Source organism: Fopius arisanus, unplaced genomic scaffold, assembly GCF_000806365.1.
Source record: "Fopius arisanus strain USDA-PBARC FA_bdor unplaced genomic scaffold, ASM80636v1 scaffold00021, whole genome shotgun sequence".
NCBI lineage: Eukaryota > Metazoa > Arthropoda > Insecta > Hymenoptera > Braconidae > Fopius > Fopius arisanus.
In genome coordinates, this window is record NW_011887760.1 from 1,079,142 (window position 1) to 1,096,248 (window position 17,107).

At 36.6% G+C, this 17,107-nt stretch overlaps 2 protein-coding genes across 6 annotated transcripts in view; both read right to left on the minus strand.

The window, feature by feature from the left end:
• Positions 1-3,734, minus strand: part of LOC105264487 (collagen alpha-1(III) chain) — an 8,999-nt gene extending 5,265 nt beyond the window's left edge. The window contains exons 1-5 of the mRNA XM_011301387.1: positions 3,513-3,734; positions 2,738-2,839; positions 2,308-2,454; positions 1,847-2,219; positions 51-1,124 (exon numbers count right to left, since the gene is read on the minus strand). Of these exons, the coding sequence (XP_011299689.1) occupies positions 51-1,124; positions 1,847-2,219; positions 2,308-2,454; positions 2,738-2,839; positions 3,513-3,572 (1,756 nt within the window). The 5' untranslated portion in view covers positions 3,573-3,734. The remainder of the gene's footprint in view (positions 1-50; positions 1,125-1,846; positions 2,220-2,307; positions 2,455-2,737; positions 2,840-3,512) is intronic.
• A 6,824-nt stretch (positions 3,735-10,558) lies between these two features.
• coro (protein coronin) lies at positions 10,559-16,904 on the minus strand. Of its 5 annotated transcripts, none has more exons than XM_011301365.1 (6): positions 16,815-16,904; positions 15,364-15,569; positions 14,267-14,748; positions 12,479-12,857; positions 11,513-11,749; positions 10,559-11,424 (listed from the first exon to the last, which is right to left on the minus strand). In XM_011301365.1, the coding sequence occupies exons 2-6, from the start codon at positions 15,559-15,561 to the stop codon at positions 11,245-11,247; spliced, it is 1,476 nt and encodes a 491-aa protein (XP_011299667.1). In that variant the 5' UTR covers positions 15,562-15,569; positions 16,815-16,904; the 3' UTR covers positions 10,559-11,244. The 5 variants fall into 5 exon arrangements, with proteins under 5 accessions (XP_011299667.1, XP_011299666.1, XP_011299663.1 ...); XM_011301364.1 differs by having other exon boundaries at positions 16,786-16,887; XM_011301361.1 differs by lacking the exon at positions 16,815-16,904 and adding an exon at positions 16,442-16,779.
• Positions 16,905-17,107: the final 203 nt, after the last annotated feature.

The following is a 17,107-nucleotide window of genomic DNA, read 5'->3' on the forward strand; positions in this document are numbered from 1 at the left end:
TGGCTGAACTCCTGGTGGTATTCCACTGGGATAGGATATTCCCGGCTGACCTGGTTGAATTCCTGGATATGATGTTCCCGGCTGCCCTGGTTGAATTCCTGGATATGATGTTCCCGGCTGCCCTGGTTGAACCCCCGGTGGTACTGCACTGGGATAGGATATTCCCGGCTGACCTGGTTGAATTCCTGGATATGATATTCCCTGCTGCCCTGGTTGAACTCTTGGCGGTACTGCACTGGGATAGGATATTCCCAGCTGACCTGGTTGAATTCCCGGCTGTCCTGGTTGAACTCCAGATGGTACTCCACCTGTATAGGATATTCCTGGCTGTCCTGGTTGAATTCCTGGTGATACTCCATTGGGATAGGATATTCCTGGCTGTCCTGATTGAACTCCTGGCGTCACTGCACTGGGATAGGACATTCCCGGCTGACCTGGTTGAATTCCTGGATAGGCGACTCCTGGCTGTCCTGGAAACGACATCCCGGGATATTGTTGTACATCGGGCGTCATAACTACACCTGCAGTATAACCAGGTGAATAAGGCACTGGTGGTTGACCTGATGGTGGATAGGATACTCCAGGTGAGCCTCCAGGTTGACCTCTGGTTGATAGACCACCGGTGGGATAGGACACTCCTGGTTGCGCAGGAATTGTCCCGACATCTCCAGGATATCCAGGTCTATAAGAGACTCCGGGCTGGAGTGGTTGCTCTTGTGTGGTCGTCATAACTGCTCCAGGGTAACCAGGATAAGTTACTGGTGGGTGCCCTGGGTGGATTGTTGGATAACCCGGTGGATATAAAACGCCCGGTTGTCCTGTTTGCTTGCCAGGGATTGTAACCCCACCAGGAAAAGGCCCGGCTGGTGGATGGGAAAATACAGGATAACCAGGTGGATATGGCGCTCCTGGTTGATCTGGCCGACCAGGATATCTCTGATATGATATCCCAGGTTGTCCTGGTTGTATTCCAGGAGTTGTAACTGGGGTAACAACTCCGGGTAGCCCTGGGCTTACATATTGTCCTGGTGGGACAAGGCTTGTGTGGCCGGGGTAAACCGAACAGTCCTCGCATGAACCACCTAATGACATGCTTTGTGCTTGACCCATTCCACTGGTTCCGGCTAAAAAATATTCATTGACTTTTTTTTTAGACAAGCATTATTTCATTAACTCACCGGGAATGGAGCAAATAATTGAGATTGTCGTGAGGACAGCTCATCTGGAGATGAAGAGTATAATGGTATTATTTTCTCCGTCGCACTGTCGCTCTTATAAAGTTATTATGAATTATTAAATAAATAAAAAAATTCCGTTAATCAAATGGGTGAAGGCACTTTTTCAAGTCTTCTTTTCCAATTCCAAGGAAACTCATCCGTCATTTTGGCTATCGCGACTTTGAGTTTGAGAGTCACATTTTCATTGGAGTTTTTCATTTTTATCAATGCGGTGTCGGCATACCGATATAAAATTTATAATATATAATCAATTCGACATTGAACAATTCTCTGATTACCACTTTTTCCATTGCTCCATCTCAAGTGAAATAGAAAGTGTAAATTTTTAATAATCCTTGCATAAAGTGCCGAAGAAAAAAACGTTATTACAGTATTGGTTTTCCGTTGAATTAATAATAGATGAAGAATTAATTAATTAACTATTTAATTGGCATATTAATTTATTGTATTTTATTTAAGAATAAGCTTACAAAAGTTAGTTGTTTAATGGAAAATGGGAAATATTTTAATGAATAATTAATTCCCCCTTAGTTAAATGATAGAGATGAGTTTTGTATTTGTATTTGTATTGATAGGCTGGGAGATAGGCTGGCAAGGCTAGCACTCACTGACAACAGCCCGTGAAGTTTGATCGGTAGCCTCGGCTTCGGCTTTTCCTTCTTTACCCGCATCATCGCCGATATTTAAATACTGCGACTGCGTTTGACCACGGAATCTTGCGCGTCCTTCTCGACGTTTTCTCACCAATTCCACATTTGGTTTTTTGACATGTTCTAATGTAACTTCACGTTTTTCACGTTTTTTCGAAGTTTCTAAAACAATATCCCCTATGGGTTTTTGGACTATATCATTCTCATTGAAAGGAATTTCGTTAAAAAATGGATCTTCAATGTTGCTCTGAGCTGGACGATCATCCTCCAGTATTTGTATTAGTTTTCCATCGCAAAACTCTACGATCTTGTCCCCGGCCAATTTCCAGGCCTGAAACATGTAATTTTTAATTGTTAAAAGCCTGAGAACGCGAATTAGTTGACGAGAATCATTGGAAAGATAAAAAAATATGATGTACTTCGATTTTTGTTAGGTCCACACCAGATGGAAAGATGATCCTACCGTGGTTATTCGTAACAAAGTGCCATTCTTCTCCGGTTCCATCGGATTTTCTCAGAAAACAAATCTTAGATTCGGAATTCCTTGCCTTAAACGCTTCATATTTCTGAGAATTAAGTAGATTATTATCGTTTGTATGCGAAGTAAAAAAACGTTGGTGATAATATCCTTCTTCATTGGTGAGGGAAAAAATTGAATAATATTATATATTTCAGCTAAATTTTGCTTGAGAGGTTTTATCTTTTGCTTAGTGGATGAGGCCGTATAATTTGTTCCTGTGCTTTCTAATTCTATAATTCTACATTTTTTTGACGCCCCTTTTTACTTTTTAGATTCAAAAGATCTACATTTTTGTTTAGAAAAATTTTTTAAACTTATAATTTACTCACCGATTCTTCATCGACAAAAGCTTCGATGCCCAAATTCAGGAGATTATCATCTCGACTCATAGAGCGATCGAATCTCGTTTTTTCATGAATCTCCCCCAGATGCTGCGAATGGGGAATAACAAAGATTTTTTAGCTGAGGTAAATATTTCAATTAGGTTGACTTATCATGTCAACTGTGATATCCCATTGACTCTATTATCACATTACCGGTTTTATTGAAAAAGAAAACGTCTTGTGAAAAAATGTTCTGCCCATTGTATTTTATACTACGAGGGCATAAATATTAACTTTTTGGTGTCTTCATGGGCTAAAGTGATGATTAATGGAAAACAAAATTAATATACTTGTCATCGAAAATTAATACCCATTATTTGTCAGCAGATTTAAGTCATTTCGTATTGAATTTAATATACCAATGATTTTTTGTGCATTCATATTTTCGCTGTAATTTTTTGAAAACGAAGGAAATATCTTGATTTCTGAGAAATTCGGTAGTATAGTACCTGAAATAAATTGAAAATGGGAAAATCGCGGGAAAATGGCGATTGGGCATTGCATATTAATGAAAAGAGTTATAATGGAAAACATTGTGACAATGAATTCCGTTTGGTAATCACTGGTACTCCAAGGAGCAGCTGCAAGTCCTTGGCCTCTGCAAAATTCTTGGTGATACACACTCATAGTTAATTAGTTAATTGATGATGATCATTTAGTGAAAGCTAAACTTGTGGATTATTAAAGTGGATTGTATTGGAGTAGTAAGAAAATAACTTACATGATGTCGTCCGAGGGTATGTCCTGATAGAAATAGGAGGAATGTGAGTATGTACCACATAATGATTTGACCGGTTAGGGATGTTCCTCAAGACTAATGATCCGCGGGCTCCCGCAGTCCAACTTATCCTCATAGACCTCTTTGATACCCACCTCCCCCCACTCTCATAATCCATCGAGTACCCCTCCTATCGTCACACAATTGAGGGCTCAGGAAGACCTCAAGAGGATGTGGGACGTGCTACAAGAAATGAAAATTTCTTGGAACTACCTATGGGAGGATCACATGTCAGATATTCGTATCAGTGATTCGTCAACTCTTGGCTTCCATGTACCCTCAAATATTCTATACTTTGTTTGAGGCCCGGTTCGATTGTCTGGAAAAGATAATTTACTCCAAAATTAGCACTCCTAATTACTCCATCAATTAATCGATTTTTCCGATAATTGTTAGCTAGCGCTCTAGTTGTTGACAACCGCTACGGCGCTAGCTAACAATTATTGAAAAAAACGGTTAATTGCCGGAGGAACTAGGAGTCCAAATTTCGGAGTAAATTATCTTTCCTGATAATCCGTCCGGGCCTTAAAACATTCATTGAAATGGAAATTTTCATCATATCCAAGTGAAAACTGTATGAGGTCAGACCTGATCATTGATCAGAAAATAATATGATAACTGAATCGGAACCTTCAGTCACCTCCGGAAAATTCATAATTATTTCACATTATTCCATTTAATAAAAAAAAACTCCACCGCTACTAATATTGAAAAAATATAGTAATTTTTAGGCAAGATAACCAATTCCCTTCCTGCATCCGAACCATTATACTGAACTGTTATTATTATTACGTCAAACTATGTTTGTTAACTTTGAAATGATCTACATGAGAAACCCACGATCATTCATTGAAAATTCTATTTACCGTTGATTATACTTAAATCATGCCGATGCAGGTTTAAAAAACGATTAATCGCGCAAATCTTAATCGATGCGATCAATGCTATTTTTTTAGGCAGTGTATGATCTCCCGCAATAACACCATTTTTCTCAAAGAGAAAATTCATTTGGATGAAATTTGATTCTTTTCATTAACGATTCCGACAATAATAATAATTTGAGGAATTCCTTCTATGAAAAATGAAAAGGGTGTATTTTTTTTAATTACAAAATGGAGTGTTTCATCTGTTTCAGACGTTTAAGAGAAGTTAAAAAAAAAGGTTTAAGCCCAATCAGTGAACACGCAGTCTACGATACCACACTAGTACATTTGATTAAAGATGTGTTGCTTCCAAACGAAAGCATTCCAGTCGTCCAATTCAGATTTAAAAAAAATTCTAATTTTGTTTGCAAATTATGTAGAATTGTCATTGTGAAATGTAAAAATACAATAATTTTTGAATATTTCTATGTGTATAAATGAAATATCTCTAGGTATTGTTTTTTTCTTTCATCTTCTTCGTCAGGATTGGAATTATGGGGATCAATCAAAAGATGGGAAGAGAGCCTTGGAAGAAGTCATAGTTATTGTGATTTTTCTGTCTTTGGAAAAGTAAATTGTTGTTCGCCCTCTCGCCTGCGCCAAAATCGAACTAATAACTTGATTTTTTCGTGTAAAATGATTATGTGGAATATCTCAAAATTAACTAAACCAAATTCGGTTTTTTATATCTGAAAATTTTCGTCTGAATGTCCTTTATAGTAATCAATTAAGACACATATGCTCGCCGATACAACATACATTTTGAAGATATTGTGATTTTTTTATTTTCCAGTTGAAACCGTTGTTCACCCTCTCAGCTGTATAAAAACTTGAAATTTAAAAGAAATATTTTTTTATTACCATTACAAATGGTATTGAAGAGGAGCGTAATTGAAGGATTAGTTTCATGAATATCCAATTTTTAGTGTAAAATTATTATTCGGTAAAAAACTATTTTTTCGTACTGCTTCTCACGATTTATCGTCCGCGAATTGGTACTGCATATTTCCCAAACTCAAAAACTTGAGAATCACTATGAAAAAATATTATCCGGACTCCACTCCGCAAAAAATCCCATCCCAACAGTCCGGAAATATACTATTGTAACACGAACTATGGGAATGGCAAATAATCAATGGAATAATAATTAAAAACACAATTACTGACATTAAAATGAATGATATCTTTCATTAACATCGAATTTGTACAATTTAGCTGATTTAGTAAAGGATATTTTAGATAGAAAGGAGCAAGTAGAAAACTATTATGGAAGACCAAGACATTATCTCATGGTGAACTTGACGTTTAAATCGAACTGTTCTGGATAAACTCTGTACATTTGGTGATCAAATGTGAGCCACGGAAAGTAAACATTTAATTTGGTCAGTCTTTACCAGTATTGCTGTGTATTGCTTTCCATCTGTGACGACAGGGAGAGCTTTAATGGGGGAAATTACCTAAAGGGCAATGCCCAAAGATTTAACTATTTTCCTATGTACAGGCTTCACACACATTCCACGTCGGAACAATTATTATGTGGAATATCTCAAAATTGACTGGATCGAATGTGTTTTTTATCTGAAAATTTTTGTCTTAATACATTCTTAATACATAATATAACATACCACATTTTTTTGTACGTATTAATTAATGGGAAAAAACAAATGGTAAAAACCATTCGGAAGCTCGTTATAATAAATATGAGGACAAATATATGGCAAAAAAATATATCCATATATTTCAATAGCTCATCTACAGTCGCATAACTCCTGTTGCCTGCTTGTTTATAAATAAATAAAAGAATATAAAAAATTAAATTCTCTCAACGTTCCTTTTTAAATTAAAATAAGGTAGACTAAATCAGAACCTTATCAATCACCTTAAACTAAAAAAGATTTTGATCTGATGCCGCCTGAACATATTAGGATCCGCACCACAGAATCAAAATCAAAAGGACTTCAGGCTCGTTCGAGGTCATTTCCACTTGTCTAACTCAGGAGAACATTTTCGAACACAGCTCGGCCTAAAATTCTCACATTCTTGAAAACCAATAACGATAAAATATTGGACTTTCATTAATTTCAGAAGACTATTTTTTCAAAAATTTCCTCAACTATTTTGAGTGGGGCATTAATGTTTCACTTATGCAAGTACAAAATATCTTGATTAATTAGATATTGAATAACGGCAGAAAGGAAATAAATTTCTCTTCTTGATGCCCTAATTAAATCACATCCAATCCATTAACTCGATATAACGCGCCGTTTGTTTCTTCACGTGCCCCAGTAGAGTCATTGCGTAAATTGACTCAATATTTCAATGTAACGATAAAAATTCGATTTGAAAATTTATAACGCTACATATTCTGTATCGGTCTACTTAAATCCTGTACTCAATTGGAACTTTATCGAGTTCTGAATCAATTTTTGCATACCAATCATTTCTACCTTTTTTTTATTCAAATGACAAAATTTAGATTTTTCTTCCTTTTATGATCAATCAACATTTTGTTTGTATCGATACTCAAAATCTATGCACTTCCTCAGGAGAAACAAAAAACAATAACTATTCGTGAAATATAAAATCGTAAATATTGAGGAGGCTATTCACGTGGATTTTTAAATACCAAAACGTCATGCAAAACACTATTGTGAAAACAATTTGAATATATTAGGAGAATATGGACGGTATTAGTTCAGTTTTAGCAAGTCGCAAGAAATACAGAAATTTGCTCTCTGTTATAAAATAAAAAGAATAGGGGTTAACATCGGCTATGCGTGGATTTTACGTGTTGCTATTTTTTTTCCCACTCTTTGCTATTTTCCTAATTTTTAGGCCTGCCGTTAAAATGCCATGGAGATTCTCCTGAGCTAATCGCAGCACGGTTACTAATACTTGACAATGCTTACTGTTCCTTAAACAGTATTTGTCTGACACCTCCTTAGATATAGTCAGCTCATTTGTGAATTCTTTGGAGACTAGGCTGATTTGAAATGGAATTGATTAATTTTTCCGGAAGTTGATTATATCCGTAGTTAAAGTGGATGATGTGGTCTTCCGTTGCTGGTATCATCTCATCGATTGTTCTAATGGCTTTCAAAGATTGGAGTGGGAGGCATTCTGATTTCCATATCTGCTGTTGCTGATAATTTGGCTTCCTGATGAACTCATGTCGTACAACAATGTTTACATTCGATTCGATGATTGCCAAAAGCTCATCTCGAGATATGCTGTCAGCCCAGAACTGAGACTGTTTTCGCACAACGCTATGTTGCACATGCGGTTGATATTGACAGTGTGGCAACAAGGCACCACATTGAATAAACGTTTGGCGAAGTTTTGGTATTGCTGGGACGATGGCCTTTTCCAATTGAGATTTCCAGGTTGCTCCACCGTTTCTGCTGATAATTCTACTCTCAATTTGTCCAGCAGTTTATAAGCTTCCGCTGCCATTTGAAATGTAGACACTTCTTTTTCTGATGTCGTTGGAAAATCAACGCAGTCTCCAAATTTGGTGCAAGTTTTTTCAGTTCTCCATGTTCGCTCCATCACTGGTTGTTTTGATTACTGTTCGAAAAGTGTTCAAATATGTTCGTTAATGTCTTTATTAATATCCGAAGGTACATCTGAAGCAATAATAAACACGATTGTCATGAATGGCTAAGAAATGATGGTTTATTGTACTTTATATTCCCAAGATCCCTCATTTACCACTTTTAGCTTCTGGTAAGTACCTGAAGAATAATAGAGATTCATAAACGTTTATTGATTTACCAGGGATTTGACAGGTGTACTATGTTACTTGTGAAGCTCCAGCGTAGATAATCAGAATAAAGAAGTTCAGGGTGTGTGCAGGAAAGTCGCCGATCAAGCAAGGATTTATGGAGAGGAACCGCTTAATTAAGTCAGAGTCGTGGAGATGGACCGTCGAAGAATCGACCTCGCAAACTACGAGGATCCTTCATCCCTCTTGGGTGACTCGAGGAGGCAAGAGGAAGGGGAGAAGAGGAAGCAATGAAGAGTGATGAGGAAGAAGATTGGTAGATTGAGTCGTGCTGGTCGTGGTATTCGTGGCTCCGCTTGTCCGTCTGAGTCTGGCCCAGGGTACCCCAGCCATGGAAGCCGGGGCGAGGAATATCCCTCTGCCTTAATGCTGTAGCCGTTATATTAAACCTGGAGAATAATGCTCCGAGAACTATAAGATTGACTTCGAGAGGTGGAGGTAAGAGTCCTCCCGGATAATTCCCGTCTCGATGCCGCCCGCCAGTACCATAAATTTATAATTACCATATAACTTGGTGAAATCAACAAGTACACTATTTGGGACGGAGTTGAGCCCTAACTGTTAGGGAGTGGCAGGACTAGTGTGGCATCGGTGCGAACAAGGGCCCACCCAGGGAAAAATGTTGTGGCATATACTGGTTTCCTGGAAGTTCAAATAACTGTAAGAAACAATGTAATTCATCTGTATTTTCTTCACCTAAATGATGTTACATTTGAAGAGCACCGTTTGAATGAGGCTGCGCCCTTAGGGATTCTCAGTATTCCCGGGCATTTTCTTGTGTTCTGGCGTCTTCTAAAAGTTCATTAAAGTAATTTCTTGCTCGCTCGGCCTCTGTTCGCTTCATTTGCTTAGCGTTCAAGCATTGTTCCATTTCTTTCTCTCTTTTACACTTCCAAGATTAGGCATGAAATCCTCTTCTCCTACTGATTCTACAAAAAAAAAGGCGGATGTAGAAAACGATTGTAGGGGTGTATTGTTCTCTTCTATTTGTCATTGCGTCTACTGAATTTCTTCGATCACATTGAAGGAATCGCAGGGTACTTCTTGTGGAGGATCCACTAGACGAGACTGTTCATTTTCATGTTGGTTACTAAAGAGAAAATTTGGTTCTCTCTTTTACTTACTATTTGCCCACTCAGCTCGAGGTAATTGGTCTGGAAAAACATTGCCATTCTGTTGGAGGATATTAGCCTCAATCTGTTGCTGACAATCGGTTGCAAGAATACTGTGATGGAGTGATTGCCTATAACTCCTTTGCCATTGCCTATAACTCCCCACCTGAATTGAATAAATTTCTTCTCCCTCCAGAGAAATCAGAATCAAATTCATATTTCTCTGGTCGTCTCCCATCTCAAGTAGTAAACATCATTGATTATTTATTCTTGCCCAAAATAAAATAATCGTACTTGATCAGTAGCTGCTGGGAGAATAATGTCTGCTGTACTAGCCCTTTTGATATAATAAAGTAGTAGGGCGGGGTTCCTTGGTTTGTTACACTCTCCTTTATAATACCTTGGAATACTAGGGTAGGTTCAGTCTGTGAAAACTCCACAAAAATCGGGGCTGGTTTGCCTTAAGGTAATTTTGTCCTTCCCTCAAGACAAGGAAAAATCAGGTTTCTAGTTTTAGAGTAAATTTACGATGCCCGTGTACATGTCGTTTATATTTAAATCTTATATCGGATGTGGGAGACGTAGTTTCATGATCCTCCTACTAAAAAATATGATTTGGGGTTCCCAGACGAATGAATCCGGCTCTGAATTTAAAAATAATATGACTGCTCAAAGTTGGAACTTATGTACCAAGTGTTGTTGAGATTCGAAAGTCTTTAAATAGGTGGAAAAAATTACGCTAACCCTCTCAGGGGGCGAAGGGTATGAACGTAACACTAAAATCATACCATCATTATACCCTTTGTTAATACTTGATTTGAATGCCGCTGATAGTACGACGTACTGGTATTATACTAGTAGCATAGTAATACAGCGATACGCTTCCATCTGATAGTAGTTCAATGTAACCATATTACGCTTATAATGTCCTGCTCTTCACTTTTGATACCTGGGACTATCAATCGTTGCATCGCAGTTTCGGGATGTGTATTGAAGATATTGTGTAACATTTTTTACACCTGAAAGTTAAATAAATGTAAAGAATTTCTGAAGTAAAAATTTGCCTTTATTTGAATATGTCAGTGATTTTTTCGGCATTTCAATAGTTTTCTCTCTCCTTTCTTCATCAAGTAATTTAGTTCATAAGGTTATTAAAAGAAAATACTTTGCTTAATTTTTTGTTTAATAATAGAATTCTATTATTTCGGTGTTACAACAGGTCTCATACTATTTATACAAAAGTACTCAACTCTCTTAGGCACTCATTCGTTGTTTTTGTAGATTTGTCACATATTTTGTTTGATTGTCTCGTTTTATCGCAATACGCTTAAGACTCAAAAAATTAATTATTAAAAATCTTGATTGATAAAATTGAGAGGAGGTAGAGTTAATATTTGTTAATCAGCAATAATGCATACGTCAGTTTTTCTAAAAAAGATTTTGTGATGTCAATTGATCTATCGTACATGAAAAACAAAATGTTATAAAATATGTAAATGGTCAGTAAGAACAGAGGATTTGGGATAGTGGAAGATGGCGGGGAGGGGTAGGAGCCAGAGGCACGATGAATTGCTTGAATTTACAAATTACAATAAATAACAAAGATCGTAGCAAAATGATTTCTGAATTAAAGGCGACTCTAGTATTCTAATATTTACACAAATTACTTTTTTCTTTCTCTGTCATTTCTCAATATCAAAATATAATACGATCTTTCAACATTTTGTTTAGTGTCTTCTTTCTTGTTTCTCACTTCTATAAAACAAATTCTGTTTATGTTGTTCAATTACAAAAATACCATTTGTATATATTTGTTGTTTCTGTCATAGGGTGCAATATCTCTTTTTTTTGTTCAATTAGACTTCATCGGATGCAAGATACTCTTTGTCGTCAGTTGTCGCCGATTTCTCATTTCTCTCTTCTTCTTTCATTTGTAGCGCCACGGCTGACTCAAGCACACGAATTCTCCCTTCGTGTTTAACTATCACTGCCTTCAATTTACGTATTTCCTCGGCAAACTCTTTGATAATATCATCCTATCGTTTAATAAAAAAAAATTCAACGTTTAGACTTGACGAATTATACGATGCATTAATGCAATGGAAGGAGTGATTAATCACTTACGGATATTCCTGAATTTAGCGATGCATTTTGTGCATTCGCACCTACTTTGGCACCTTTGCCAAGTACATTGGCCTTTTTCGTAACTTTTAGTTCATTTTTGGAGGTAGCAGGTTGATAACCATCTCTCAGAGAAATGAGGAGAGGTTCGGCGTCAGTACCACTTATCCACTCTTCAGCGGATATTGCAGCTGTATGGCCGGGGGTATCGGGATAGAGATCCTCTTGGAAGAGTTCGGACTGCAATTTTAAATCAAAAATTAATTTTATAATGATAAAATGTGTTTTCCTTGGTTGTCGGCCAGTACATGGATTTGAAGTAATCAATTCTCTAGTAGTACCTGCTCTTTTCATTTCTCTATTTAAGACCACTGTACGACTGTAAAACCTTGCTTAGTGGCTCAATAATAAAAAAAATATAATTTTCTTCCTGATATGATTACAGACCTCAACGTTTTTCGCATGTGTCGTACAGAATTTTATGATACCTGTGAAAAAGGTATATTTCTTTGCGCTTGAATCATGAAATAACTAGATGGCTTGGAACTTATTTGTCTGTATCTCTTCTCGAACTTAATGTATTGTAAATAGTTCAAAGTAGCATTTTATTATTCGACAATTTTGAACTTATCAAAGACTGAATAAATTTATCGACGATATATGTTAATGATTAATGAAAATTGAATCCTGTGGTACGATCGTTGCATGTATAGAGATACAATATTCTATAAAAGAAATTTTACCAATACTGTCGAAAAAAACGATAAATCTCAGGAATTGTTTTAATGAAATACCAAAATAAAAATGTAGCTAAACAAAAAGATTTCGGTAAATGCCCTCATATGTGTTTGTGTAAGCACGTGCATTATTCATTAAACTACAATAGATAGTGGTAAAAAGTGGAATAATGTGGTGGCTTTTACAGGAAACGAAAAATAAAACATTCATTATTAATGTGTGATGAGTTACCTTTCTAGGTACAGTCATCGAAATGACCTGGCAAAAACCAGAATTGTTTAAGCGGTAAAATCTACTGATTTCACAACTATTAACGTCACAGCCACGTTTTGGCATCATTCCTATTCCTCTTTGGGGGTCCGGCGTTTGAAATGTATTAATATAATGAACAAACGGTGGTTCCGGTGTTATCTCGAAGTAACGTATCACAGAGTCACCTTTACCGCATAGATAAACGAGACTCGTGTCAGGATCGTAAAGTGGAAACATAACACCATTGCTAGTGTCCAATTCAACCATAACAATTGGCTCACCAAGCATGTCGGGTGCACGCAAGGAGTATTGACGTTCCGACATTTTGCTGAAGCCAGTCGTGAATATTAATCCACCCCTGGAATGCAAGAAGAGAATATAAATTATTCGACTTTCGTTTTTGCATCTTTTGCATTGATTTGTACTCGAATCTTATTGCATTTGGCAGAAAATGATTCCTCAATTTCTCAATCTAGTGAAGAATAACAAATTTATAAATGTGATGTATTCACAGGTTAGAGAAATAAATTTTCAATTTACAATTTTTTCCATGCTCATAAATTTCAAATTTTGTGCCCAACAGCACAAAATTGAAAAGTAAAAAGCGTAATAAGGGAGATGAACATTTTTTTTCCATGCAACAAATGTCAGGAAGTACTTAATTGGCATCAGACAAAGTCGGTTTAATGTACAATATCAGTGAAGATAATAAATTAACATTCGTTGGCTATTGTTAACATTCTTAAATATTCATAACAAATAAAAACTGCTCCATATCAATCCTTTTGAGTCGTATGTAAGTCGGCTTGATTTATTCGTGAAGATAGTATTCTTTCTTAATTCCAGCATTTCTGAGGAACTATTAGCCCTTATATTTAAGCTTTTTTTTCTGCCCCTAGCTTTCCAGGACAGGAGGAGGAAATAATACTGATACTACTATTTGAACTTTTAACGTTGTGAATTGTATTCTTGATTTTCAATTATTATTGAAAAATGTTAGAAAAATTAAAAATTATCTTTGAAAACTATGACGTTTCTCAGCAATTATTTATAATAATGCCATTTCCTTCCCAGCAACTTATTTTTCCAAAATCCTTGTGAATTTGTCAGTCGACAAATCAATAGACTTTCGAAAGTGTAAATTATAAGACAAAAGTACAATACAAAAAGTACTAATGCAATTTACATAACACTGGATATTCGTAATTTTTTTTTATGTTTCTCACACAATGAAATTGACAAATTTGATAATGGAATGTCATACAATGCGCAGTATTCCTCATATCAAATTGCAAAACTACTGCGATATCTTTGATAGAATCGTTGTATGAAAATTGTGATGCGAGCTAAAACTATAACAACATTCAAAATAGTTATTGAAAAGCTTTGAAAAGATGGATTTCACTGATAAAATTGAGTTACACAAATCAAGTGGAGTTAGTCCTATTTGACTATTCACAACAATTGAAAAAATAGAGTTTTCTGGGCTCGAATTCAAAAGCGGGAAAGAAGCTTGCTAAAATACATAAATTAAAAAAAAATTTCGAATCACTGATTAAGTTCAGGTGATCATTAATACATCAAGTCGTTGCCACTTAAAGAATTCCAGATTTTTCGCAATGATTGTGCTAAAATTGAAGCATCAAAGAAAACTTTGCGATGAAATTTTTCACCAATAAGGTGTATAATATATCCTCCTAGAGTAAATAATTTTTCAGATCAATGGATATTCGGTAATGACGTTAACTCGGAGCTATTTCACTTTACCTGAGATAAATAGCCCTTGTAGCCTTGCTCCCCTCATGAGCAACATCCTCCTGCAGAACTTCCCCAGACCTCGGATCGAGTATCCTGATTTTCTTGTCCTTACACGTGGTAACGAGCCTGGAGCCGTCCCAATTCCAACACGCCGAGTAAACAACGTCAGGATGACAGCTCATTTTGACCAGGGGCTCACCGGTCCCCACGTTCCAGACTATAACCAGGTTGTCCGAGCCAGCGGTCAATAAGATATTGAGGGCAGTAGGATGCCACAAGACAAGACCGACTCGTCGCTGATGCAGTTGCAGATCTACCACTGGTTCTGTCAGTGTACGGGATATTCCACTGTCGGGTATTTGCCATACTTTGACAACACAATCCTCGGAGCCAGAGGCTATGACGTTGTCGTTGTGTGGACACCATGCTATGTCCAGCACTGGACCCTTATGACCACCAACCAGGGGATGATCAGCTGATATCCGGCCCACCTGTTTAGTGGATTGAATTTCAACCGGTTTTATCAATTATTAATTACAACATCTTAGAATTTAATTACCCTTTAATTAAATATTTGATGAATATATTAAGTTATCTTAGGGATTTAACATTTTGAGAAAATTATTGACTTTGAATGATAACAAGAGGGGAATCAAGTAAATCTCCTTGGAAGAACAAATCAGATCCATTATTAGATCACCATTTCAATTCAGTATTTGCAGATTCTTTAGTAAAGTTTTAAAAAAATTATAATTAAAATATTAAAACAATAGAAATAAAAGAAAAATTTCCTTGCTTCGTGGGATTCTCACCAACTGTCAAAAATATCTCTCACGGTCGCGAGAGGAGTTGAAATATCTTAAAAAGAAGGTATAAATATTTTTAATTATGCTCGTTAGCATGAGAAATTTTTCGAGCAATGTGCAATTATGCAATGAAAATTATCATGCACGTATTTTCTCTTACAACCAAATGGAAATGCCAAGACATTCGTGCGCCTTTAACACTCATCACAATAAATCTTTGTCTATGATATCTTGATGATATATGAATAATTAATAAATTACAACGCCTCAACGTTTAATGGAAAATGACAAATTCAATACCTTATTGTGTGGTAAAACGATAAAAGCACCACCGCCAGCTGACTCAACGATAATAGCCAGGAACTTTGGATTGACAGCGCAAAAGGTGGAGTCCCAGGACGACTTGGAAACACGAATGTTGTCGTAACATTGTTCACGTTTCAATGCTGTACCGTACACGTGGCGGAATTTGCTGCTGCGCACAACACGAAACGACATAATTGCTCCTGTAAACAATTACAAATAATCCCCTCACTGATGTTTCTCTGCATAAAACTCAAGCAATTCACTTTGACAAGTGCCAGTATAATACAAAATAACCCAACAATTTGAGTGTTTTCCAATGAAAATAAATCAACTTAACCTACAATGTCGAATTAAAATATCACTACACACTTTTGGAGGGACGAAAACCGAATAACAGCAGGTTCCCCTGGTTCAACTACAAAGGAATCATCCCCAAAGCCAAAATTCCTTTTTTTTCTCAATAAATAAATGTTACGTGGCGAGTGGAAGGCGTGGGCGTCGCGTGGATCATCCCCCCGATTTTATTTTATAATTTATAAATAGACCACGCTTTTACCCCACCCCTTACCGCGACAAAAAGTTGAGAGCGTTGGACAAGCACGATATATACACGAATCTACCACCCAACTTAAACCTCAACACTCACTCAATCCACCAATATTTTTCCCAATCATTACCCAAACTCGCACTTCCCTCTCAAACTATGGAAATATACAAATATGTACATCTACACTAGACTATTTTGCCCTCAATTAATCATACCACGGTCTACAATGTTTTTTCATCTAATCCTTATATATCCTATTAATTAAAATTAAAATCGTGAAAATGCAAATGCAGTGAAGTATAATTGAGAATGCCGAATTTGTACGGTGTTGCCGATGCTATTGGGCGCCATTTATTCAATTTTTCCTTCTCTACGAATTTCCAAAAAAGACAACTCGCTTCTACGGAACCCCAGAAAAATTTATAAATACATTCATTTTCCTATTCTATATTCTATAGAATTCCTTCGTCACCTTTTTCATCTCAAATGAGAATTCAAATTTTTTCAGCAAAATTAGGTACTCACCAAGTATTTAAAATCCGATCGTAACAATTTTAATATTTAAATATCACTGTTTTTATTTCAATCTCTTGAGAATCGGTGACTCACAGAATTATAAAAACGTGGGGATTGTCGCATGAGTAAAAGAATAGTTGAAAAGAAAGATTGCTCATAAATTTCAAAATTTGTGCCCAACAGTACAAAATTGAAAAGTAAAAAGCGTAATGAGTGAGATGAAAAATCAGTGAATTTGAATTTCAATAGAAATTTTGCGTGTTTCGTACATCTCGTATTTTTGGCAACTAAGAAGTCGCAACATACACTACAGTCCGAATTTATTTTAATTTTAAACTTGCACACGCACTCACCGGAGCCACACTTCTTCACCGAGACTTACAAAGCTCGTGGGGGCCCTTGTCGATTCGTTTTTCCCTCTTTTCTTCCCAATATTGGTGAGGAGCGTATACAAGTGTGAGCGAGACGAGCGAGACGAGCGAGACGAGCGAGGCGAGGCGTGTACTGTAACGTTACATGTGGATGCCACTATGGGGCGTTAGCATCGATAGAAGACCGGAAACCTCACTGAAACACCTTATTAGGCAATGACCACCCTCTCCACCCTCTCTGGACCCTTTAAATACTCTCCCCCCAATGCTCTATTTCCCTCTGATTTCCTCCTTGACTACTCAC

What these genes read in the sequence shown, in the direction of transcription:
- coro (XM_011301365.1), bottom strand. Translation starts at nt 15,561, where the DNA reads ATGTCGTTTCGTGTTGTGCGCAGCAGCAAATTCCGCCACGTGTACGGT. An exon ending in TCGTTTTACCACACAATAAG is followed by an intron (nt 14,749 to 15,363) that starts GTATTGAATTTG and finishes TCCACTAAACAG; the next exon opens with GTGGGCCGGATATCAGCTGA. An exon ending in CGCTAAATTCAGGAATATCC is followed by an intron (nt 11,425 to 11,512) that starts GTAAGTGATTAA and finishes ATTAAACGATAG; the next exon opens with GATGATATTATCAAAGAGTT.